At 45.0% G+C, this 25613-nt stretch overlaps 1 protein-coding gene across 10 annotated transcripts in view; it reads left to right on the forward strand.

The window, feature by feature from the left end:
• Positions 1–3944: 3944 nt before the first annotated feature.
• The window catches only part of grin1a (glutamate receptor, ionotropic, N-methyl D-aspartate 1a), a 25810-nt gene continuing 4141 nt past the window's right edge, over positions 3945–25613 (forward strand). For 2 of the 10 annotated variants that reach the window (XM_035527433.1, XM_035527434.1), the window contains exons 1-21: positions 4119–4406; positions 6459–6593; positions 6881–7057; positions 9775–9837; positions 10657–10754; positions 11298–11419; positions 12561–12735; positions 13012–13156; positions 13365–13451; positions 14098–14233; positions 16939–17066; positions 17770–17934; positions 18384–18502; positions 18917–19029; positions 19273–19421; positions 19754–19911; positions 20341–20502; positions 20827–20936; positions 21302–21447; positions 22087–22143; positions 24602–24628. In XM_035527433.1, the coding sequence (XP_035383326.1) occupies positions 4158–4406; positions 6459–6593; positions 6881–7057; positions 9775–9837; positions 10657–10754; positions 11298–11419; positions 12561–12735; positions 13012–13156; positions 13365–13451; positions 14098–14233; positions 16939–17066; positions 17770–17934; positions 18384–18502; positions 18917–19029; positions 19273–19421; positions 19754–19911; positions 20341–20502; positions 20827–20936; positions 21302–21447; positions 22087–22143; positions 24602–24628 (2721 nt within the window). In that variant the 5' untranslated portion in view covers positions 4119–4157. Of the gene's footprint in view, positions 4407–6458; positions 6594–6880; positions 7058–9774; positions 9838–10656; positions 10755–11297; positions 11420–12560; positions 12736–13011; positions 13157–13364; positions 13452–14097; positions 14234–16938; positions 17067–17769; positions 17935–18383; positions 18503–18916; positions 19030–19272; positions 19422–19753; positions 19912–20340; positions 20503–20826; positions 20937–21301; positions 21448–22086; positions 22144–24601; positions 24629–25282; positions 25394–25613 lie in introns of all 10 variants that reach the window. The other 8 variants (XM_035527438.1, XM_035527439.1, XM_035527432.1 and 5 more) reach the window with 8 other exon arrangements.

Genomic DNA, 25613 nt, shown 5'->3' on the forward strand with positions numbered 1-25613 from the left:
GGAAGGAAACAGACCGCAGGTGGTGGGCCCCCAATGTGCGGTGATTTCACCTCCTCCTGTTCCAGAAGAACAGGAGAGGTCCCCTGGTCCTACCCGTAACCCAGCATCTGTGAAGCCTAGTGTGCAAACAAGTGTGTCACCTCGATGAAGGAGCAGCACAGACAGCTGTGGCCAAGGATCAAGAGTTTTTGCGTGTGTCGAATGCGCAAAGTGCTGTACCTCCCACAGTTCCAGATCCAGATGGGCCGAAGCCGCGTATCAGGAATGCGATCCTGTCTCGGCAGGGTTTGGTCCGTGAATGTTTGCTTAGTGAACTTTTTAATAATCCCTTAAGAAAGTCAGTGCGGAATGTCAAGGTTAGGAATGGACAGATGGACAGGACGGTGGGACGCCTGGACCTCCGAGCCAGGAACCAGCCAACTCCGGCCAGCTACATGAGGACACAGCCTTGGCACTAGATGAGTGCCCAATTTGCGCAGAGTCCTACCATCCCAAGGGCAAGCATGGCGTGGTGCTGCTAAACTGTGACCACGCCATGTGCCAAAGCTGCCTGTCGACGCCGCTCGCCCGCGCGTCCGACCAGCCGTGTGCAGTGCCCCCTGTGCGGGCAGAAGACGCCCCTGTTGCGGTGAGAGATCTGCAGGCTTCAGGAGGCCGCCGGGCTCCTCTCCTGCCCTCGAGACGCTGCCGTCTTAATGGCACGGCTGGAAGCGGAGCCGGAGCTGGCGTGGGCGCTGGGCCGCGGGCTCTGTTGGCGGGCGGAGGAGTACCCGCTACTGCGGGCGGAGACGGGCCGGGTGTGGGGCTGCTTCGAGCACCCCTGCCGGCTGGTGCGAGCAGTCAGAGGAACGCGGCTCCGTTTCCTGCTGCTTCTCACACTGTACCTGGTAGAGCTGAGCTTCCTAGTGCTTGTCTTTCTGCCCATCGTAGTTCTGCTTCTCCTCTTCACCCTTGCCAGCCAGGCCAAGGTGACTGGGACTGACAAACACTTTTAACTGTGGGCTTTAACTGCAGCGATTGAGAGCATTTCCAAACTAATACAGCCATGAAAAATAAGCTTGAGTGTATGATCCTTTTTTAATCAGCAAGAAGAGTGCTTTTCTGGTATTGAGATAAAACTGAATTAGGAGCTGTGCTAGAGAGGACAATCATTTTAAAATATGATGGGAAGAAAAGGAAATAATGTCTTTTCTTTTTGTCAACAAGCTGCTTATCTATACTGTCTCAGATAAATTGTTTTTTGTCTGTAAAAAACGAGGCCAAAATGAGGTCTGGTGATAATAACAGAAGGCAACGATTAATCTCTGTCTGGTTTTGGGTTTAATAATAAATTCTGCTCGGGTGAAGTCCTCTTCTCCACCACTCTGATGTTCCACTTTTTGGAGGAACAGATTTGACATCATTTATATCCATAGCAACCATCAAAAGTTGGTGCATCGCCACAACACTTCTGTGAACTTGACTCATACTAAGAAATTCAGGAAGCAGGCTTCCTTTTTGTAAGGAGCTGATTTGATCTAAAAATAAAGAGATTTGTGGACAATAGTTTTTTTTAAGAATAAATCTCTGATCATTTGACACTTTTGTTATCCATCTATCATTTATAGAAGTATAGTTGACGTATTTGTGTTCTGGAGTACACTTTCTGCCCTGCACATTAAGTCTGCCTGCGTAAAACACTTCTCCCATATGAGTCAGTTTTGCTTCCAGTGCAGATGAAAGTGACAAAGTCTACTTTGTCATTAATAATAAATTGACCCACTGTACACAACACAGATTTTATTTTTTTTTTAGTAATAGGTTTGAAAAATCTTTGAAAACACTGAGAAGTAGCATATGCGTGGCATGGAACGTGTTAACAGGCAAGAAATATTTCTCTCATTTTCATCTGTGAGGGTCATCAACCTTTTATAAATCTTTTTAAGGTCATTTTTTAATGTTGTTTTTTTTTGCACTGCCATTCTGACATCCGCCGAGTAAAGAGGTGTGTCTCCAATGTGATGTGAGGTGTCTTCAGTCTTCAGTGTGTGTGTGTGTGTGTGTGTGTGTGCGCGCGGGCGAGAGAGAGAGAGAGCGAGAGACTGTTCTCCTGGCAGGAGCATTCTTATATAATGGCTGCATTGCAGGCTGGCCCTAAAATATCGATGTGAGGGGAGGAGGGTACCAGACTCAGGGCGGGGAGGTTCCTACCGCTTACTCAGCCTTCTATAAGGCTCCCACAAACAGGAACCCTCCGAAGTTAATCGCAGCAATAGACTGAGGGAGCAAGTTTGCACCGCCAATTCCTCATGAATCACTTGGACTACCTAAGCACGCAAATGAACTACCACATTATTTCACATATCAGTCAGTTGTTATCCAAAATCATAGACGACTATTCATAGTGGTGCTGGTTAAACTTTGTGCAGCTAAATAAAGACTTCCCATGGGGTGTGCAGGCTTAATACATTATTTAAAGTCGACGGCATAGCCAATCAAGATCAATAGTGACCTTATTCACAAACCCCCAGTCATTCCCATACTGGATAGCGCTGACATTCCCAGTCAGAGGCAACGCTACGAGGATCAGAAACGTTTCCCCCTCTAACAGTGAAATATTCACTGACTATCGACTACGGATTAACACCATACATGTATTAACTCATGATGGATCATATTATATATCTAATATATCAAGACATCTGTCTGTACACCGCTTTAAAAGACTCTACACAACGAATATACAGTGGTAAAAATGCAAGCCCCAAGTATCATTCTGAATCCCCACCCGCGTGGTCTGCTGCGGCTCATTAACACCCCGCGTGCTTACAGAAAGCCTACACGAGGACACTTTGAAACTTCGCACTCTGGGAGAGATGCTTGTTTCCCTGGCAACCGTGGTTCTTTCACCTCGCTTTTTTCTGCATTGCAAGCTAGGCCCATGCACTGCTGTTCGTAGTTGCGGGTTACTTTTCCCTTAGAAAATCACACCTCGTTTTCTCCTTTAACCTTTCGCAGTCGTGGACAGACGTGCGGTGGAGCAGAAGGCCTGGACATGTGTAGAGAACAGAGAATAGACTACACTTGAAGGCTGCGATGTTTCAACACGGAATGTACCGCCCGCAGCAAGAAAACTTGATACAGAATATCTGGTCTTTAAAAGTAATTTACCTTTTCTTTTTTTTTCTTTTTTTTTTGCATGCTTGAAAATAAGGATATGTGTACGACGAAGTCATATTTGAGCAGGTGCGTTTTGTAATACCCCAAACACGGGCAGTAAGAGGTTTACTGCTACATAGGGCCGAGAACGAAACCGAGAAATTACATTAAGACGAATAGACTGAGTTCCACCTACTGTTTTATGGCACGGGTTTGGGGAAATACACGGATCGAAATTGTCTCATTTTATCGGTAAGATCTATTTTAATTAAATTTCATTTAACATTGCTTCAATATTGAAAACGATATATTACTTTTTATTCAGTAAAAGACGTGCACTTTTTCTTAATTCTTTAACGCGTTTTTTTGTTACATTAATAGTTAACACTAATAATCCGTATTTACGCACATTAGTAATCTGAATTTCCTTCTAATTTTAGATTAAAACGGTGGCGTTTGGAACCACACTTCATTTAGTTGACGGTAAAGTGTGATAATCCTGAACGCCAACGCGAAAACCGGAGCGGCAGCGGGGGCGCGCGTAGCTGCGCGAGCACAGCTGTCAGCACCAAGGACAGCCGCTCAGCCTCGAGCGTCGCATCAGTTCTCAGCCAGAACACAGACGACGGACACTGGGGCGGACGATGCACAGCGCATCGCAGATTAGGATGTGACTTACCAGGGCGACAGGTGATTTGGCCATAACCCGCGGCTGGGAGAAAACAAGGCTCCGCATGAAACATCAATGAAGAGAGGCAGTGCATCCGCTGATATGCGCAAAAGCAAACAGTGGTTAGGACCCAGGACTGTGCGCATTCCGAGACAGTGAATATAATCCTTGCAGCCGGGGTTTGCCTTTTGCTAAGATCGCACTGCTGGACTGTGGTTTAATACCCCTCACCGAGTACGTGGGCTTCTACCCAAAGGTAGACTGCAGCGAGCCTCCAGAACCGAGGTTGGGGTGGGGGGGGGGGCGCGGACAGAACCGGGGCTCTCGGTGCGCTTCGGCTCTCGCCACGATGCGTCTGCTAGCGCTGGCGGTGTTCTTCTCGTATTCGTGCGTGCGGGGCGGCTGCGAGCCAAAGACCGTGAACATCGGGGCCGTCCTGAGCCAGAAGAGGTATGAGCAAGTGTTCAAAGACGCGGTCAACCAGGCGAACGTGGTTTACGGGAGGGAGAAATTCAAACTCACCGCAATCTCCGTCACCCATAAAGCCAATGCTATTCAGATGGCGTTATCTGTCTGCGAGGACCTCATCTCCAGCCAGGTAAGTTCCTCAGGTTTCGCAACATTTCTTCGTCTCAGAGATTCATGCAGAACTCATGTGAAGTGCCCACGTCATCAGAATCACGGCAGCCACTCTCAAAGCCCAAGCCCGTATGTAGGAGGGGGGGGAATGGTAAATGGATATTTGTATATTCTTCAACAATTAAGTTTATTTCAAGAGAACCTATTTTAAAAGACGGAGTCCACGTTGGTAGTTAATTTCTCGTCGTAGTAGCCTTCGAGTAACTGCCATACGAGTACATTAATAGTAATCCTTAAGTTGCATAAATACTGTACTGAGGGCACCAGAGCTTCGACAGAGTTCCGTTTGTGTGACCAGTTTTCACATAAAGGCCGTTTGCTGAAAGTGGCCCGGTTGCAAGCTCGTGATTGGAATCAACACTTCTCATTTCCCGCAATGATTCCGTAGTGTGGCTATGAAAATGGTAAGTCGTGCCTCACTGCACACTACAAAGCTTTTTAAAAGATCGCTGAGTTAAGGAGAGCATCTGAAAAGGCCGTGAGAAATGTCTCGATCGTAAAGAGAGTATGTGTATTAGGTTTTTTTTCCCCCTCCACGCCTGTCATAAGGTGCCATATGACTATTATTCGACAAAACGAGGCCAAGCTTAGAAAATAGCCGCGCGCGCACTGCAAGCATCTGCAGTGCAACGCTGATTTCACAGGTGAGGCGCGCGCGACAGGATGTCGGGGGGTAAGCGCGAGCGGAACTCCGCGCAGGTGAAGAGACCAGTGTAGCCCACGTCGGCTCTCGCATTCAAAAGCACGTTCGCATGGACAGTCATATACACTTTAGTTTAATTGTCCATCTCTAAATTTCTCAACAAACTCACGGGAAACCCTTCAGAATACGTAACATAATACATGTGATGTTCAAATAAAAACTTTATAGTTTTTCAACCAAAGATGAAAATGGTCTATTTTACTGAAGCCAAATATCCACCCGTTTTGGATTACCACGTTGATTACGTTTTCGTACACACTGAAGCCATCCAGTTTGTTCTATCGGTGTAGTTATAGCATGCACACATCTAACCGATTTACTCAAACACAGTGTAGAAAACGTAAGGAGAGACCGGAAAATGGCACCGCATGTTGGAAAGAGACGTATTGCAGAGTGCTGACAAACTCTAAGGAGTGATAATCGCATCGTTAAAAATCGCTGGTAGTTGTCTTTTCCTAAAGTGCTGAAGTCGTGCTTTCCTCTGATATAGGGTTGAGCTGCAAAACAGGATGCTGTGTAAATGCACACGTGAATGTGAAAACACACACACACACACACACACACACACACACACACACACACACACACACACCCCTTTAAAACATTTTACGTTCCAGAGATTCCATTTTAACATCTATGTATGCCAGACCAGTTCCATGTACACATAAAGTGCTCCTGGCTTAGTGTTAATAGTGTTGAATCAGAAGAAAGACTATTCGCTGGCAGATGGCGCAAAAGAGATGGTGGAGCCCATGCTGGATAAAGATCCATGTTTGAAGCCCAACCATACAGCCACTGTGGGCATGCACAATGCCAGACTTGTTTTGTTGTTGTTGTTACTTGCAGTCTCCCTAATATTTCTACCATATTTTCACTAAATATGGTTGCATTGTAAGCAACTAAAATCCCTCTGAGAGGAGTGTTGCCCAGGCAATATCTGTCATGCAGACAAGATAATGATTGTTGCTTCTCATGAGGATCTCTCTGCAGTGCTGTCTAGACATACATTTGTGGATCTTGTACATTATTAGTCTGGGACGGAGCGGGCAGAACATTTTGTACCAAATCTGCGCTGTTATTTCAGACACATGAATCTGGGTCAGCCATCTCTGTTTTCCTAACCTTCTCACAGATGTCTCGGAAAAGATTTCTATCATTAATCAACGTACATGTCAGTCTGCCTGGCTATTAAATGATCAACGATTTAGAACAGCAACTCATTTGCTTAGCATCAGCATCCAAATCCAGGTTTGTGCTCTCCCTTCTGAGAGTCAAGTGTGGACTGTTTCTCTCTGAAAATGCCTGCAGGTGTATGCGATACTGGTGAGCCACCCTCCACAGTCCAGCGACCACCTCACACCCACGCCGGTTTCCTACACGGCAGGATTCTACCGCATCCCTGTGGTGGGCCTCACCACCCGAATGTCCATCTACTCTGATAAGGTTGGTGGTCAGCACGGGAACAAAAGGACAAAGCCTAGCATGCCCTTTGGAGCAGTGTGCAGAAACGCAGTGATGCTCTTTTGTATGTAGTAGCACAATGCAAGATTCTGCGTCAAGCTCATAGTGTAATATTTTTGCTCTATTGTTTCCTAAAAAAAATCCGGTGTGCGCCTAATGTTTATACATTTGCACACACACATAAAATCAGATAGAATATTTAGAAATGCTAACATTTCTCCCCTCTGCATTCATCTCCTCCTCCTCTTCCTCCCCTTCCTCGTCCTCAGAGCATCCACCTGTCCTTCCTGCGCACCGTACCACCATATTCCCACCAGGCGCACGTGTGGTTTGACATGATGCGCGAGTTCCGCTGGAACCACATCATCCTGGTCGTCAGCGACGACCACGAGGGCCGTGCAGCACAGAAGAGGCTGGAGACCCTGCTGGAGGAGAGGGAGACGAAGGTGAGCTGTTCCAGAACACGGGCGCGTGTGTGTGTGTGTGTGTGTGTTACGTGTGTCTTTAACTCAGAGGTCTTCTACGTCTATAACTGTTGACTTTTCTGTTGCATGAACACATCTCTTCCATTACATTCTGTAAATGTCGGCTAACGTTCTGGAGCCAAACACATCAGCAGCGTCTAATGTGGTCTAATCTAACTGAAGTTTGTGTATGTTTTTCCCATCTCACGTTGCTTTTTGCCATAGTCAAAATCTCCTGAGTCTGTCCACAACAGGAGCAAAATGAAAATCTTAACCTGGGGCTTTGCAAAGCATCACTGGCTCACAAACAGAGCAGGTTAGCATTCCATGTAATAGGTTTATATATCTCATTCTCAGAGCAGCGACTCTGTTAGTCAGCTGTTTCGGCGCAGTTTTCAGCAGTTGTATGTGATTTATTAAGGTTTCAATGCCTGCATTGTGATGGTTATGAACTCACTGAAGTATCTAGATGGTATTTCCTCAGGGAAGAGCTAAATCGATCTCCTAAATCGACATTGCTCTGTGTTGTGCTAATTACCGTTGCCCTCATTCCCGATAGAGGACATTATTAACAGTGAGACTATTTTGGTTTAGTTGCAGTTAAGCTTTAACACTGCAGAGAATTTAATGTTTTGTGTTGTCGGTTTCACAGTGGTACTTCTGTACATTGAGATGAAATTCCTCTCAAAGTGTTTGTAAAATGCTGCTCATAAAATTTGCATGGAGAGTTTTGCAAGGCTCTGTCAGTGAGAACTTTTTTATCTTGAAGTTGACTGTAGGTCACTGTATATTGTGTGACAAACATAAAATCATCTGACCAGAAATGCAATGTATTACAGTGTGACAATCCTTACATTTCAGTAAGTGTTTTTTCATCTATAATGACACTTGTTTGTAAGAAAATATCAATGGAATGACCTGGAATTGGTCATTTTTCCTTATAAGGAATGCCTTGCATGACAAAATGTCAGTAAATTTGACACTATGTATGAACATTTCTGGTCACACTGCTCACATTGGTCACATGCTCACATTGTGAACCGATGGTGACATCATTTCTGGATGAAGTAGGTAATATTTTCTGATTCATGGTTTCATGGAGTAAGATTTCGAGCTGTACTTGGCTTCCGTTCAGCTGTGCAGACATGACTCATGCTTTGCTGATGGCCTGACATGTAAATCTGCATACTTCCAGTGTTCCCTAGGCTTTACCCAGCATCCATTTTGATTATGGCTTGCACTATGAATCCTGCCACAGTTTGTGAAACTCTAGCAGACGTTGTTGTTCCTTCCTTCTCGACTTGTGAGTCATATATTGTTTGCTGTATTTTCTCTGGCTGTTTTTTTCCTCAAAAACAGACTCGCTGCCTCAAATTGCTACAGTTAGTGGCAGATTCCCTCAGCAGTTCTGCTATTTGTATGGGCGATGCCATCACACAGTACATTTGAAGACAAACACATTGTGCACCTCAAGCCTTTTTTAAATGTTATATCTTAAAGATTAGAGTAAAAAGTGAGAGAAGAAACTGTTGGGATTGGCAAGTGTTATTTGTCTTTATTTATTATACATTAAAAAAAAAAAATATATATATATATATATATTTATTTATTTGTTTATGAGAGTGATGCAATGCTTAATGTTTTTGCATTCAACATTGATATTGTCGTTTATACCACAAGCTCTGGTTCTCTTTTCTTCAGATAATTAAGCCCTGGCGCATCAGAGTGGGTATTTTGCCTCTCTTAGCAAATAGGCTAATGTTCATATTGCTTCAGCTGTCAAAATGTGAATGTGTCACCTGCAATTACTGAACAGTCACATGTCAAGGTACAGGATGAAAAGAGCAGCATATTCTGCATGTTCCTAGGCTGACACAGTAGGCACTGGAGTTCAGAAGTACCAGTAAGAAGCTGTAATGGCGTTTCATGCTTAATGTGCTTAATTTGAAAAGGCCCTGCAAAATAGAATTCAAACCAGACCCAGAACCAATCAGGAGAGAATTAAGCATTGTTCAGATTAGAATCGGACTCACAATCAGACTCAGAATCATATTCAGAATCAAAACTAGAAATGAGACCATGGCCAAAACCAGAATTAGATCCAGAATTAGAAAGTGCTCAGTCATAGTGCACCATGGAATGTTAAAGGATTTTATACTGTTGCAGTATAGCTCAGTCTAAGCACAGTATTTTCTCTGAGGCTGCTGCCCTCAAAAAGACAAAACAAAACAGATCATGAGAAATGTACACTACAGGGCAACAGTGAAGGCCAGAAGCCTCTAAACACACTGCCTCCATGGGCAGACACACAGCATCGACACAATATAGGCACTACAGACTATACAGACTATAGATATTATTATTCACTTATGAATCTCTAAGAAGCTAATATAACAACGAGAACGTCATGTCATCTGTGTTGAATGTACGTTTTTTTGTTTGTTTGTTATATAACATTATGACTTTACAATTCCCCCAAAGACATTGTGATGGCATCTTTGGTTCCTCTGGCTTTTTTCGGGTCAGTTCTGTGTCTTAGGCAGAACAGCTCTTTGATGTCTTTTGAAAGCCCCAGTGTTTGGAATTCCAATTTGGAGAAGGAAATGGAGATTTGTTGGATGCTTTATTGCCCATCACTTTCAACTGTTTATAATATTCTTCTGTGTCTGCATATTTTCTCTGTGCACATTACTCATCAGAATAAAAAAAGGAACTATGAAAACCTCGACCAACTGTCCTATGACAACAAGCGAGGACCCAAGGTATATTTGCATGGTCAATGCACGCCGCCCACCAACTTTCCAAACGTAGCAGCTAGAATCCCAGCCCAGCCAGTCACCGGCCAACCCAGAAATGCCCTTGGTAGCACGTGTTTCTTTTTACATTGAGAATTTTTTTTGTACCCTTATAATTTCAAAGACGAATGGAATTGTTTTGAACAATTATGATTTTGGCTTCCAAAAAAAAAAAAAAAAAAAAAAAAGATTAAAAAGAGAGAGAGAGAGAAAGAGAAAAAAGAAAACATGCTCCGCTTCCGTCATTACCATTTTTCCTTTTAAATAAAGGAATGCATGATTCAGATGAAAAAGGCAAAAAAAAAAAGAAGTAAAAATCGGTTCGTTTGCGGTCGTGTGGGAGGCGGCACTTCCCCTGATACTCCGACCTCCCTTCACGCAACACTTCCTCCTTGTTTTTCAACTGTTTTTTCTTTTGGGGAAATCAAGTCCCCTCGCCTCTCGCTTCCTTTCTCCTGGTTTCAGTTTCCGGTTGCACTGGCGTCTTTTGCCTTCCCCAAACCTCTAACATGCACGTTCTTCTCTGGAGCCTTGATAACCCTCAGCATTGCATGCGGCAACACAGACGTTTTTTGTTTTTTTTTCCCCCTCTAGCCTTTTTTTTTTCCAGATAATTTTTTTAGTTTATCCGGTTCTCCTGGAGATCTCTCATTTTTTCCCTCCTTTTTCAATTCCACAAAAGAAAAGAAAACCGACCAAACCAATCAAAAAAAGGTAACTCAGGCAGCATGGTTCAGGGGTGGGAGGGTAAGTGTGAGTTTGACTGACTGTGTGCCCCGATCTCAGGCAGAGAAAATCCTCCAGTTCAACCAAGAGACTAACTTAACCGCCCTGCTTCTGGAGGCCAAAGAACTAGAGGCTCGTGTGATCATTCTCTCCGCCAGGTAAGATGTTAACTGGCTCTCCGAAAAAGTTCCACTTTGCCAGTGCTACTGTGTGTTCAGTAAAGAAGCTGCAAGTACACTCCACGTAGGGCTGCGTCTTCACCTATTGAAGGGCTTGTCCTCGATTTGAGCTTCAGTTCTCACTAAGGTCTAACAGTATCCTCAGTAACACTCATCAACAAGAAAGCAAAACAATCAGACTACGTAGTAGTTTAATTCAGTAGTTTAATTAGTAGTTTAATTCATAGTTTAATTTAATTCAGTTATTTTTTAATGGATATTTGACTTGACCTCTTTTTTAAACTCAAAACATTTTAACTAAACTTGTCCCCAAGGTGAGTTACAGAAGACAATTAGAACTGCAAGACAATTTTTTTAATCATTATTATTTCTTTCAGGTTAAAAAATTATCCTAATTTCTAAAGCCTGTTGAAGCGCATATATTTATTTATAAGAGCAAAAATAAGAGGGCAAGAGAACCAAAGTAGCAAGGGTTAAGAGGCCATCGTAGAACAATAGTGACTAATGTGCGTTTGCCCACAGTGAAGAGGATGCTGCTGCCGTGTACAAGACCGCGCGCTTCCTCAACATGACAGGATCCGGCTACGTGTGGCTGGCCGGAGAGAGGGAGATGTCCGGTAAAGCTCTGAGTGAAGCTCCAGACGGTACGTACGGGGCCCCAGAAACTGCCACCCACCAGCCAGAGGCGCTGGGAAAATGCCCCAAACTGGCAACATTTCTGGTGCCTCTCTCCCTGTAGTCTGTAGTCAAAGGGAGATGTCAGGGGTTCACTGGTGGGTGTGGAGAGTGAGTCGTGGATGTGAAATGTTGGACGTTGAAGCATTTTGATGTTTGAAGGTTTTAAATGAGTCACAGTAGAATACGTTGTGTTGTTTTTGTCAGTAGACTTTGATATTTGTTCTGTGGTAACATGCAAAGAAAGGCTGAAGCACAAAGGAAAACAATTTATGCGATATTATATATGTGTGTGTATGTGTGTGTGTGTGTGTGTCTTGGTTAATCAGGGGAATGTTTTTTATTGTATCACGTTTATGGCTTGGCTCTAGTGGTGAGCACTAACTGTCCGTTTGTCTTGGATACTGCACCTGACTCCGTTGCCATGGTTGCACCTGAGCATTTGGTCACTTCAGACTCTCTGTCATATCTGTGTCTGAACCGTCGTGGAGTGTTTGTGGTAAGATCACCGGTGTAAAGCTGCATGCTGCACTGTGTGTAGTCCAAGCAGGGTTCTTAATACCAGCCACCAGTAAAAACTGTGGCCATTTGTTGATGCTGGTGAGCTTAGTCACAAATGTTTCCCTCTAGCAGAGTTGAAGAATATTGAACCCTTTTGCAGGAAACAAATGCCCAGTTGAAGCTGGATTGGTGTATAACGTATTAATGTTAATCTATGCAGTAATAATTAATTAATACTTTAACAATGTTCTTAGTTAATTTATTTCCCTTATTAAGGTTTGTTCGGCTTGGTTTATCGATAGGTAGTGTGAGAGCTCAGAAAATCTAGCTTCACTGGTTTCATGGATATGTCATATGCCTGTCCTAAGGTGTCTAAACATGATGTCTCCCTGGTCATGGTCCCTGTTTTTAAGTTTTGTTTTACGTTAAACCACTACACAAAACATTTGCTGGGTTGTTATTTGAGAAAGGCCTACTGTATATCCTGAGTCCATGCAGGGACCCTGTGGGAATTCCCATACATGGAAAAGGTTCCCATACAGAAAAAGGATCCTAAATGCCAAGGGAGCAGCAGTTCGCTCACTGATTTAATCCGATGCTGACGCGCAGGGCTAATCGGCCTCCAGCTCATCAACGGCAAGAACGAGTCGGCTCACATCAACGACGCGGTTACCGTGGTGGCACAGTCTGTGCAGGAGCTATTCGAGAAGGAGAACATCACAGAACCGCCACGGGGCTGCGTGGGCAACACCAACATCTGGAAGACCGGACCACTGTTTAAACGGTCAGGATGGGTAGCAGCTACAGCATGGCTCCGTGTGGAGTGGTGGTGCTTGTGCCTATGTGTGTGTGTGTGTGTGTGTGCAGGGGAAGGAAGGGTTGTACTTTTATGTGGTGCAAAACATAAATTTGATTCAGTGGCCAAGATAAGGAATTTGTACTTCATTTGTTAATATGTGTGTGTGTGTGTGTGTGTGTGAGACAGAGAGAGAGGAAGTAGAAAGAGAGAGACCATACCCATACCTCTTTATTTTAACTGACCTTTACCTCTTTACTGCAGAGTTCTGATGTCATCCAAATACCCAGAAGGCATGACAGGACGTGTGGAGTTTAACGATGATGGTGACAGGAAGTACGCCCATTACAGCATCCTCAACTACCAGAAGAGCAGGCTGGTTCAAGTTGGTATTTATAATGGGACTCAGGTACATGGTCTTTCCCTACAGTTATACTCACCTGTCACTAGAACTCTTGACATTTTCCATGATCTGTCTCTTAATATGAGTCTTATTGTGCAAACATGTCTGAGGTTTTGTTGGTTTTTCCAGCCAATTTTTAATTTCGTTTTTCTTTTCTTCTGAGAAAGCTTATTCTAAGACTTCTTTGAACACGTTAGCTTGCTCTTCCCTTAAGGTGGTGTTAAACAAACAGAGGAAAATCATCTGGCCAGGAGGGGAGACGGACAGACCGAGAGGCTTCCAGATGTCCACAAGACTAAAAGTAGAGTGTCTACTGAAGACCACCAATTTCAATTTCCTCAACTTTCAAAGCTCCTCGGGCATTTTGTTTGGAGTCACCCCCAAAGTGTAACGTGGAGTGATCACGAGGCGAACAAATACGCCTAGAAGAGCGAGATTTACTAACGGCAAAACCACAATCAGAGGCGTTAGTACAGTCCAGGGTCCATGATCCAAGGCAGAGGGTCCAGGAATAGACAATAAGCAAAAAGAAACAAAACACACGATGACAAAAAGGGGATGCAGGCTACAACAAAAATACAATAAGAACTAACACTAAACACTAGTGACTACAAACGGACAGAGAAAACACGAGGCTTGGAATAGCCAGGAATAACACACAGAAGCTAGTGTTTAATACGGTGACCAGCAAAACCTAACAGGGAACTTAACAGGACTTAAATACATGTTTAGCCAAAGTTAACAAGACACAGGTGATACAATAGAGAGCAAAAACCAAAACAAGGACTAGAACAGGAATGAAGAAAATGAAACAGTAACATGAGACACGGCAACCATGGAGACAGGGATGCTAGGAGGGGACAACCGTGACACGAAGACTTGATCGTTTCTTGGGGTTATTCAGACTTACGTCAAACACCCCCCCCAATTTCTTCTCGCTTTTGCAGATAGTCACCATTCATCAGGAGCCCTTTGTGTACGTGAAACCTACCTTGATGGATGGCACGTGCAAGGAAGAGCACACACCTAACGGTGTCCTAATTAAAAAGGTGATCTGCACTGGACCGAACGAGACTATCCCAGGTGAGACCGAACGAGACTATCGCTGTGGGTTCACTTCCTCCCATCATCCAGTGATGCATGCATATATAATGGTGCATGCAGCCAAGAGTTCAAGCATGACATTAGTGCCGTGCATATGTGTGTGTGTGTGTGTGTGTGTGTAAGTGTGCAAATGTTTGGCCTGTGAATAAGGCCATTGTATGTGGTAGTGTCTTTTCCAATAGTAAATATGCTGGTGTGTGTTTTGTGTGTGTGTGTGTGTGTGTGTGTGTGCGTGTGTTGAACTTTGCCTTAATGTGTATCTTGTGTGAATTTTGGACGACAGCTTATAAAAACTAAAGATTAAGAGCTTCGAGTGTAAGTGTGCTTGATTTATGTGATAATGTTAATAGATGATAAAGAAGCCATTTTTTAAAAGCACCACCCTCCAGCTTTATAGGGTTTTCTATGTAATGTGTTCCACCCTGTCATTTTGTCTGCTTTAAAAGGTCATTTTCTGGATGCTGATTATATATGCTAATGACCACTGCTCTTATTGGCCTCAGAGGGGAGGTGGCGAGGCCACTGTGGTGGAGGGTGTTCCCATATTTACACACTCTCACTGACAGAATGTTTATTCAGCTGGGACGAGACATTTGCTGAATGCGACATCAGATTCGATCAGCTTGCAGAACCGTTCTCAAAAAAAGGAAGAAATACGTCACAATACCAAACATTTTACATTTCACAAATTTTGGTAGATACAAGGACAAGTGACATATGTGGACTGGTGATTATTACTATATCTCAATTAATGCAGCACTGCTTCCGATTCAGTCTTCAGATTGTGCCAAAATTCAGCTGCACTTAAATATGAAGTTGCTCTCCACATAAATCTATGGGTGCGTTGCCAAGGTAACACTGTAGATTACATCAACACTGCTGCAGTGTAACTGTACAATTAATTGCAGTGTATACTGAGTAACAATGTGTAACAATGCAGTAGTACACTCTACTGTAAGGTCCTCCTCACAAGCTTGCCTAACTGTTCCTAGATCCGGACTACATTTACATTTACATGACTATGTATGTGACGAATAAACCGAACTTGAACTTGAACATTTATGGCATTTATGGCATTCAAGTTGTGTACAACTTGAGCAACTGAGAGTGAAGGGCCTTGCTCAGGAGCCCAACAGTGGCAACTTGGAAGTGACTTACTTGTTTACTTACATAACGCTAGACAGCGTGTTAGTGCTCTGGTGTGTTATACTCCTGTAGCTCACCTGACTGAGCAGGTGCTAGTAGTGTTAGGGTCCTGGAGTAGTGGGTGGTGTAAGGTGGGGCTGATGGCATAATCTAAAGTGTTACTGCTGCAGGTAATTATTTATACATTGACACTCCAAGAAACCAACAGAGCATATTGTCTCTCATTCTTCTAACTAAATACATTTTATATTAGTTTCAGTATTTACCGGATAATATACCTCAGGATTCATAAGTAAATAGTACCATATAAAATCGTCTCAACTGCATTGAGCTGAGAGAACCAAACTGGAATTTGCCCAAATCTTCTTTAAGAGCACCAGGGTTGACTGGCATCGTGAGCAGATGTGCACGGTGCCGTTCTGGCGTTGGGAGCGAACGGAGTGAGAGTGACCGGTGAAGGGCAGGCTGTGGGACACATGTTCCGAGTGAAGTGACCGGAGCTATTCCACGAGGCGCTGGCAAAACGGGCGTCAGGGCCAACAGAGTGGTCAGGCAAACAGCAGGCCAATCCTCCACACAGGCAAAGACAAGAGAAGGTCTGAACTGAGGAAAGAAGGCAGGGCCGAGGTCAGGCAACGTGCTTTACAAATGAGGAAAAACAAAGACAATACAAATAAATTAAGTTTAAAAGCATTTTAAAAGGATGGAAATTAAAACGTGACTAAAACAGATGTAAAGATAAGAAATGAAGAGGTAAATAGAACTTTAAAAAAAATTCTGACAATAATGCAGGAAGGAAGAGTGAATGAAACAGGAGGCGAGGTTCAGACGTGCACACAAATCACTGGACTAGCGGGTGAGGATGTGAAGTCACCAGTGCTAATGAGCTGCAGAGGTGTGTGTGATGAATGGAAGGTGCTATAGGAGCAGAGGGAGTGTAGCTGATTCAGGGGTGAAACAGTATAAGTACTGGTAGCAAAATGGTTGTAGACTTTAATTCAAAATTGCCAGTTTATTGTAAGATAATAAATATAGTGTCATACAATTATACTATAAAACGATTATTCAGTCTCTATTCATTTACTTTAGTCAGATTTAAAAAAAATTTCTTTTGGGGACGCTGTACTTAAAGCATCAAGTTTTTTGTTTTTTTTTACTGTTTTCTGGATTAAGCAGCTCAGACACATTTTAGGGGCTCTCGCGATGCCATTGGCCAGTCCGAGGCATTACGTATTTCTTTTCTCTGAATTCCTTGCATGGTCAGAATGCATTCCCGATTCCAGTGAATTCAGATGATTGGTTCAAATTATGTTGCCAGGAAGTAAATCATGGATTTGAAAACCTGTACTTCCAGTGAGCACTGAATAGAGGATCTGTAGGGGCTAAATAAATGGTCTTACAGATACTAGAATACCTCTGTGGAGAAACCCAGAGTGAAGCATTTACGTCCTGGATTTACCCACGACAGCAGGCTCATAAAACGGTAATCGTTCCAGATGTCTGTGCTTCAAATTGAACCTTTACTGGTTGGGTTACAGGACGTCCAATTGTGCCACAGTGCTGTTATGGATTCTGCATTGACCTTCTGATCAAGTTGGCCATGACCATGAACTTCACCTATGAAGTCCACCTGGTGGCTGATGGGAAATTTGGGACCCAGGAGAGAGTGAGTTCTCACAAGTGCCAACAATACCTCTGATCGTGCAGTGGATGTTGTACCATCTATGAGTATTATACATGCAGGACTGGAATTTAATCTCCGATTTGCTTTCCTTGTAGGTCTGTGCGAAACTGTTTGATTTCATGTGGGACTAAAAAGTGAAGGCTTTGTCATTGCAGTCTTCCCACAACACAGCCATAGACACACAGACAAATGAATATTCGCTTTGTATTAAATGAGTGTTTTTTGCAAAAAAGTAATAACCATTGTAGGATGTCAGTTAGTTCTTTGAACAAACTGTGGAAACAAACCTTTGAAAAAGGCATAAAGATATTAAACTAAGAACCACAATGAACAACTTCTGAGATGTTTTGCACAGTTAAAGGAAGGTGGTGTGGTCCACTTCCTGTTTGTGCTCCACACCATGTGACTCAGGCTGCACATACCGGTGCGGTTCTGGACTGCGATCAGGCCAAACTGGTATTAAGTTCTGCTCTCATCGTCTTCAGGCTCTTCATGCTGTGCTGCATCTAGATTTCAGCTCGTGTAGGAACTACACATGAAATTTGCTTCCCTGACACAGGAACCAAAGTTTCCCTGACATGGATTTTCTCTGAAGTTTCCTCTTTTTTTTTTTTTGAGTTAATCAAGTAGAATTCCTTTATCCTTTTAAAACCATTTTCCGGTTGTGTAAATCTGATGACATCAGGTGAACAACAGTAACAAGAAAGAGTGGAACGGCATGATGGGGGAACTCTTGGGTGGCCTGGCGGACATGATTGTGGCTCCGCTCACGATCAACAATGAACGTGCCCAGTACATTGAGTTCTCCAAACCGTTCAAATATCAGGGCCTCACCATCCTCGTGAAAAAGGTACGTCCATTCCTTCCAAACTCAATGTGTGAAAAACATTGTTGTATTCAAGCCCTTTAACTGTAGGACGCCGTATTCTTCTGTGTGAATGACTATACTCATTCTATTATCACAGTATATTCACAGACACATATAACAGAGTCACTTTCACCATTATCCATTGTAGACTCGAGACTTGAATCTATATGAATTCTCTAAGTGCTTAATAAATGATTGATTACTGTATATCCTGGCTATAATGGATTCGGTTATTATCTAGCTACCACCTTAGTTCAAATTCAAACAAGGAAAAGCTCTCGATTTCTGTTTCCGGCTCCATGTTCTTGCATCGCTGTGCGTCCAGTGTCATTGGGTCACCAGCCTAGGCCGCCTGTCGGACCAAGGGCAGAGCGCGCGCTGCGTCTGGGCTGGGTGAGCAGATGTCATTGACGTGATGCTGTGTGTTGCAGGAAATTCCACGCAGTACACTGGATTCGTTCATGCAGCCTTTCCAGAGCACGCTGTGGTTGCTGGTGGGTCTGTCGGTGCATGTGGTGGCGGTGATGCTCTACCTACTAGACCGGTTCAGGTACGGAGGGGGGGGGTGGCTGGGCTCGGTACGTCTCCTGCGTGTATTTGTGTAAGGGGGTGTTCAGCTCCAGTCGATGGGAGCAGGGGACCACAAAATGCCTTTGTTTCTATGGTTACCACAAAAGTCATGAAAGAGATGAGTGGGTATCATTGTCACTGCAGGTTTAGAGGTGGGGATGTTGATTGGCTGTCCTCTGTAAGACCACTCCCTTCTCCTGCATTGTTTCTCAAAGACACACACACACACACACACACACACACACACACACACACACACACACGCACACACACACAGACACACACACACTTACTTTTGTTTTCCTCCCAGCTGCTGCTGCTGCTGTTTGTTGCTGCTGAAACATCTACAGTTCTCTCCTTTTCACTCACCTGCTGTTTCTCCTGATCTTCTCAGCCCATTTGGAAGGTTTAAAGTAAACAGTGAAGAAGAAGAAGAAGATGCCCTCACGTTATCGTCGGCTATGTGGTTCTCCTGGGGAGTGTTGCTGAACTCTGGAATTGGAGAAGGTGACAAAATTGAACAAACCTTTACAGCAGGACTCACAGTCCCAAGACAATCTCCTCCATCAAAAAAGGGCAAAGCCGCAGTGCAGTGCACAAACCACTGGACAATGATTAAATATTTGTGCTATGTGTCCACATCAGGTGAACTGTAACAGTTCCACTTTGTATTCCTCCCATTTTGGTTCAGGATGAACAGTTGGGCGCTTATTTCCGTACGTGTTCAGTGCCCCGTCTGTGACCCTCTAGGTGCACCACGCAGCTTCTCAGCGAGAATCTTGGGCATGGTGTGGGCTGGCTTTGCCATGATCATTGTGGCATCGTACACTGCCAACCTGGCTGCCTTCCTGGTGCTGGACCGGCCTGAGGAGCGCATCACCGGCATCAATGACCCGCGGGTACGCCACCTCGGCCCAAACACGCGGAAACACTCTCTCCACGTCACAGAGTGCTTAGCTCACACCGTGTTCATGTATACTTACATATATATATTTATAAAATGGAATCTCCTTGAATGTTAATAATAATAATAATAATAATGATATTTATTTTCATTTAATATCTGTATAGCATCTTTCTCATACTTGAGATGGTGACATTATAATGGAAAATGGTAACGATTAGACTGACTGAAATCAAATGGAGGATCTGTTTGTGTTTCATCTCATGTTCAGTAACTTGAGGGGAAGTCCGGAACTTGCACTTACTTTCAGTTTCGTATCTTTGGCAGCTGAGGAACCCATCAGACAAGTTCATCTACGCCACCGTGAAGCAGAGCTCGGTGGACATCTACTTCCGCCGTCAGGTGGAACTAAGCACCATGTACCGCCACATGGAGAAGCACAACTATGAGAGCGCCGCTGAAGCCATCCAGGCCGTCAGGGACAAGTGAGTCGCCGTCGGCTCGACCGCAGCAGGCCTGTGGTCAGCCTAAGAAGTCCTGGACCTCAGGCTGGATGTCAGGTCCAGCACACAGCTCAGGAGAGGCCTGCCTGTATCCCTCTCACTCACACAGAGCACAATGTTGAGATCAGGGACCCCTTTTTTCAGGTTTCCTGCAAAAAGTCGTGTCTGAGGGATTCCGATGTGGGGACGAAGGGCTACTCGTCCAGCATTGGACGCCATTTTCCTGTGAGATGGCGCTCTGTAGTTCTGGTAACATTTAAAGATGCACGCAAGTGGGTTGAGCTGAGGTGGGTGGGGGTACGAGTGTGTTGCTATTCGCTGTACTGTTGCCATCATAACCCCCCACCCCCTCCTCCTCCCCCCTCCAACCCCCCCCCCCCAACCCCCCCCCCCCCCCCCCCCCCCCCCCAGCAAGCTGCATGCTTTCATCTGGGACTCTGCGGTACTGGAGTTTGAAGCCTCGCAGAAGTGCGACCTGGTGACCACGGGAGAGCTGTTTTTCCGTTCGGGCTTTGGCATTGGCATGCGCAAGGACAGCCCCTGGAAACAGAATGTGTCCCTGGCTATTCTCAGGTCCGTCCCAGCCGAAGCAGCAAAACCCGCCGCTTCTGCTTCTCTTTGTTTTTGTTTTGTATTTTTTTTTAAAAAAATCTTCATCATCTGAGAAGTTCTCATACTCATACTCATCTCTCTCTGTGTCGCCCCTCTCCCCCCCCCCACCCCCCCCCACCCCACCCTGCTCTGGTATTCGTGTGTGTGTGTGTGTGTGTGTGTGTGTGTGTGTGTGTGTGCGCAATCTCTTGGGTGAACAGTATCATCTGAATGAGCAGTACCGTCTGCACGCTGTAAGGTCTGTGATGACATTTTGCTTCTGTCCACTCCCCCTGCCTTCTGCAGCTCCCATGAGAATGGCTTCATGGAGGACCTGGATAAGACCTGGGTGAGATACCAGGAGTGTGACTCCAGGAGCAATGCCCCAGCCACACTCACCTTTGAGAACATGGCAGGTATGGTGTGCTCTCTGGTGCCAGATTCTGTCAAAGAGATTGGACAAAAACCGCAGTGAAAATGCACTCTAGCTTTTTTTTTTTGTCCAGTATCTTTCCGTTCACCATTTTAGTTTGCACTTTTGTTTTTTTTGTTTTTTGTTTTACTGCATCAGCATTAATGTTCATGGCAAGATAGGTGGTGTCTAACACCGATCCGTTTCCCGCGGTTCTCCGTAGCAGATACAGGTTAAGACTTCGGATAGACACAGCACCTTCCTGCTCTGCTCGCCTGATGGTCGGACCCGTGTGTCGGGGCGGGAGAGAACCGTGCTGTTTGCTGCCGGTGTCCTCCATACCTGCATCTCCCTCCCTCTCCTTTCCAGGTGTCTTCATGCTGGTCGCCGGAGGCATCGCAGCAGGGATCTTCCTCATCTTCATCGAGATCGCGTACAAGCGCCACAAGGACGCCCGCAGGAAGCAGATGCAGCTGGCCTTCGCGGCCGTCAACGTCTGGAGGAAGAACCTGCAGGTGAGGTGACACCTGTCCGCGCTCATCACGGAGACCCGGGAGACCCATCCCTACAGGCCCCTGCGTGGGCTCTCTCGTTCCTCTCCTTTATTAGAGGCTTGGTGTCAGGTCCGCACAACGCGGACGGCACAGAGATTACACAGCTATAATGCTGAGACTACGCTTCTATATATTACAGAGTAACCTGCAAATATACGTAAGCCACAATGGTGGACCCTTGGTGTGACATGGTTAAAGATGAAGCTCTGTCAACAAATCACACTTGTTGGATCTTGTGAATTCTGTGGTTCATCAAAACAGTCACAGAACCCTCATGAAAATGGCCAGGATCCTTGGCGCACGCAATAAAACCTTTTTGGGACTCGTCAGGGGGCTTTTTTGCATATGAAAGCATCCTGTAACATCAGGATCGCTAAGGCCAATATTAGTTAATAAACAATATATAGTACAACCTTGTTGAGGGTAGAAAACTGGTGCAGAATAACCATTCCTTCAGTGTTTGCCATGCATGATCTCCGGCTACGTTGTTGTGTATTTCTGGGCCTTGGGACAGGCCAACAGGGAGAATGACCCCCCTGGGCTGGTCCAGGCCAGACTAGTCAAGTCCAACTGGACCCTGTCTTTTGTCTGTCCCAACAGGACAATAAGGAAAGTGTCGGGGGTCAAGTTGCGGGTGCAGCTGGGACTCCGTCTTTAGTATGTAACGTTGCCTTGTCATCTCTGCTCCTCAACCTGAGTTTCCTTTGATTTCATTTTTCGTTTGTACGCTCATGCAAGCATCCAGAGTAGATGTTTAGATTATTGTTATCGATTATTGATATTTTAAATTTTTGTTGGTACTCATACGCATTAGAATGCTAACCTGAAGAGACCATCTACAACCACGAAGGGAAAATAGAGTGTAGATGCAAATGTAAATGGAGACCTTAGCAGCGCTGCTCACCTCTGACTTAGCAACGGTTCCTTTACGAAGGCTCTTTATGATCTTCGAGACGCTGTTCATTGCCAGCCCATGCTTTTAGCCCAGCTGAGCGCGTCTGTTTGCCACCTGCTCCTGCTCAGGCTCTTGATTTGCCCTCGCGTCCCATGGCTTGAGCTACCAAGTGCCGGGGGGCGGTGTCCCCGGCAGGGCCGTGGGTCATGGGAGGGAGGGGTAGCCCCTGGTGCTGTGAGACTGTGATGTCTGTGCGGGGTCGGCCAGGCTCCCGCTGGTGCTTTGTAAACGCTGGCCAAAGGTCAGTGGCACTGCTGTCAAGTGGAACAGACAGCAGCGCCGCTCCAAGGTAAGATCACAGTGTCTCTCCTGATGTCGGCAAATCAACGTCCTGAATGTGTGCACCATCTTACACGCGCACTCAGGCACACACACACGCACACATATACACACGTATGTACGAATCCATTGTGTGTATTTGTGTCGTTGGTGCGTCCGAAAGACAGTCACATGGCAGCTCCTGCTAAGGAAGACGGAGCCACGAGCATCACGGCTCGAGCAACAGAGGAAGAAGAAACTGGTTCATGTCTCTGTAATTACTATAGGGTTTACAGTTGTAATTGTATTCTAATTGCACTCTAAGCTGTAACTGAATTAGACTGGACTCCCTGTGCAGTTGGCACAGGCTGAAAATACTCTCCTCTTAACAGTTTTTACGGCCCTTCTGTTCTTAGCAGGATTCCACACGTTTCTCAGACGCTGGAATTTTTTTGTATGTTAGCCTATTATTCCTGCGTGTGCGTGTTTACATGTAAATGTTCATTTGCTGTTTCTATATTTTGCACAAGTACATACTGCATTGTAACTCTTGTATTTTGCACATGTACATATTGCACTGTGATGAAAGTAACTGGCGTAACAGGTATGTCGCCCTTTGGAATAACCTGCCCTCATCTTCTTCATTGTACACACCTCCTCATCTGAAATAACGCACCCTCAGTTTACAAACCCACGTGTCCGGGAGAGCGTTAAGCACTCGAGATCACTGGGCCTCCTAACGGCCTCTCCACTGAGCAGACGTTATTCCAAAGTGCGCCGCCTGAAGGGAAGTGATAACAACCAAAGAGAATAAACGCAGCATCGTTCGGAAATGAGCTGCAGACGATGCACCGAGTCTGCGATGCGCTCAGCTGAGCTTACAGTCTGTTTCCCACATCGTCTCGGTGTGTCCTCCATGGATCTACATGCGCACAGCTCCGGCTTCATGCGGCTCACTCCTATTATGGATTTTTTTTGGGTGAAAAATTACCCTTATCACAGAAATAGGGACTTAGCTAGCATTTCTATTTTAAACCCCTATCCTGGTCCCCTTTTTGTTTGTTTATGTATTTATTTAGATAGTATAGCTAGAAATCATTTCTATTTTTACATTTTTTTACCCCTGAATTTTTATATGAATGAGCGCAACTAGAGTGATACGTATGTGTAGCTGCCATCACTAACTCATTCCAGAAACATTCAACCACATAATGCTAAAGAACAGATTAATCCTAGTCCTGGACTTCAGTTGATTTTCAATGAAAGGTCACTATTTAGTCCAGCGTAGTCCAAAACTAGATGTAATCTGTTCTTGGACAGCTAATCTCAAGTGATCAGTGCTTTGAATTATGTTTAGAATCCGTGAGATCACGAGCGGCTCGCTGGGAGACCCGGTCACGTGCCCCGCGGCAGGTCTAGTGATGCTGCAGGTCGACTCTTATGCTCCTGTGCACTTGTGATGCTTCTGTTGTCCACTGCCACTGCTCCCCCAAACCTTCTGCATGTACCAGAAGAAATTCACACCACACTTCCGAGAAAGCCCCCTTAAATGTTCCCGTTTTGCGGCCTTGATCCATCCCCTGTGTGTGGGGTGAATTTCCGTTATACCTGAAATATGGTATAATGCTTTCGAGGTAGTTAACACAGTTACTCATGTACTTAATCTGTTAAATATTCTGCTCTCTTGGCATTTTACTGGTTGCTCCACCCCTGCCCCACCCTCTGCAGATGTGCTGTTTTGTCTGTGATATTCGAATTGCTTGGCTTCTTCGGTGTTGCTATTTTCTCAGCAAGCTCATCTTTTCTCCCTCTGTTTTTGCTTATAGATCTTAAAGTCTTAATGATCTTTAAAGCAAGTGGATAAATATTCATTTATTTTTCTTTTCTCCTTCCCCTATGCAGCCCTCTTCCTCTGTAGAGACTCAGGATGTAAGAATACCTTAATATGAGCTTCTTTCACACTCAAAACACACTCAGTCTTGTGCTGTATCCTCGTGGCATAATGTAGAGGCCTGAGAGTAGGCGTGGGGGCATTCATACGGACGGAGGGAGGGATGGGACAAAAGAGTCAAGACCTTTTGCATTTATGTTTTAACTACAGACCATATGCTGAGGGAAATAGGTCACACTCCAGCATCACTGCAACATGCACCTGCCTGCTACACAAACACAAACGTGTTTTCATGCAAAGAACTATGACACAAATGCAGGATGGTTGTGTGTGTAGAGGGGGAAATGGATGAAATAATGATTAGACTAATTCCTGAATTACATAACTCACTTCTCAGATCCTGCACACACTGACATCACAGACCTAAGAATGTGTATATAGGTGGTGTCATTACTCCCCGTGACCATCTCCACAAGGTCAGGCAGTTTTCAGCAAGCAACCCATTTCCCTATCTGTTGAGAGCATTCTCACCCCTCCCTCGCTGTACTTGTACAATACATGGTGCACCATTTGGGTGACGCCAGCCTATCCATCCGGGAGATCAGGGGTGAGGGAGGGTTGGTTATGGCAGGCTGAAACAGTCTCTCTCAGGTAGAGAACATGAATAATTATTCTACGTATATTTATTTTAGGATAGGAAAAATGCTAGAGCAGATCCAGAGCCCAAAAAGAAAGCCTCTTTTAGGTCCATCAGTTCCACCCTGGCCACCAGCCTCAAGAGACGTAGATCCTCTAAAGACACGGTAAGAAGATTCAGGAGTGGCATCTCTCCGACTCTTGGTCTATCGCTCTCTCTACCACAATCTCTCTGTCTCTTTTTCCTCTTTGTCCTATTCTCTCTATCACTCTCTCTCCCTCCTTCCTCTTTCCGTTCTCCTGTCTTAAATGCCATCTCATGTCTGACCCTAGAGAGTTCCATCCCGCTCGGGGTCATTCCTGTCCGTGGACGTCTCAGCTATGCCT

The sequence above is a fragment of the Electrophorus electricus genome, chromosome 6 (genome assembly GCF_013358815.1).
Source record: "Electrophorus electricus isolate fEleEle1 chromosome 6, fEleEle1.pri, whole genome shotgun sequence".
NCBI lineage: Eukaryota > Metazoa > Chordata > Actinopteri > Gymnotiformes > Gymnotidae > Electrophorus > Electrophorus electricus.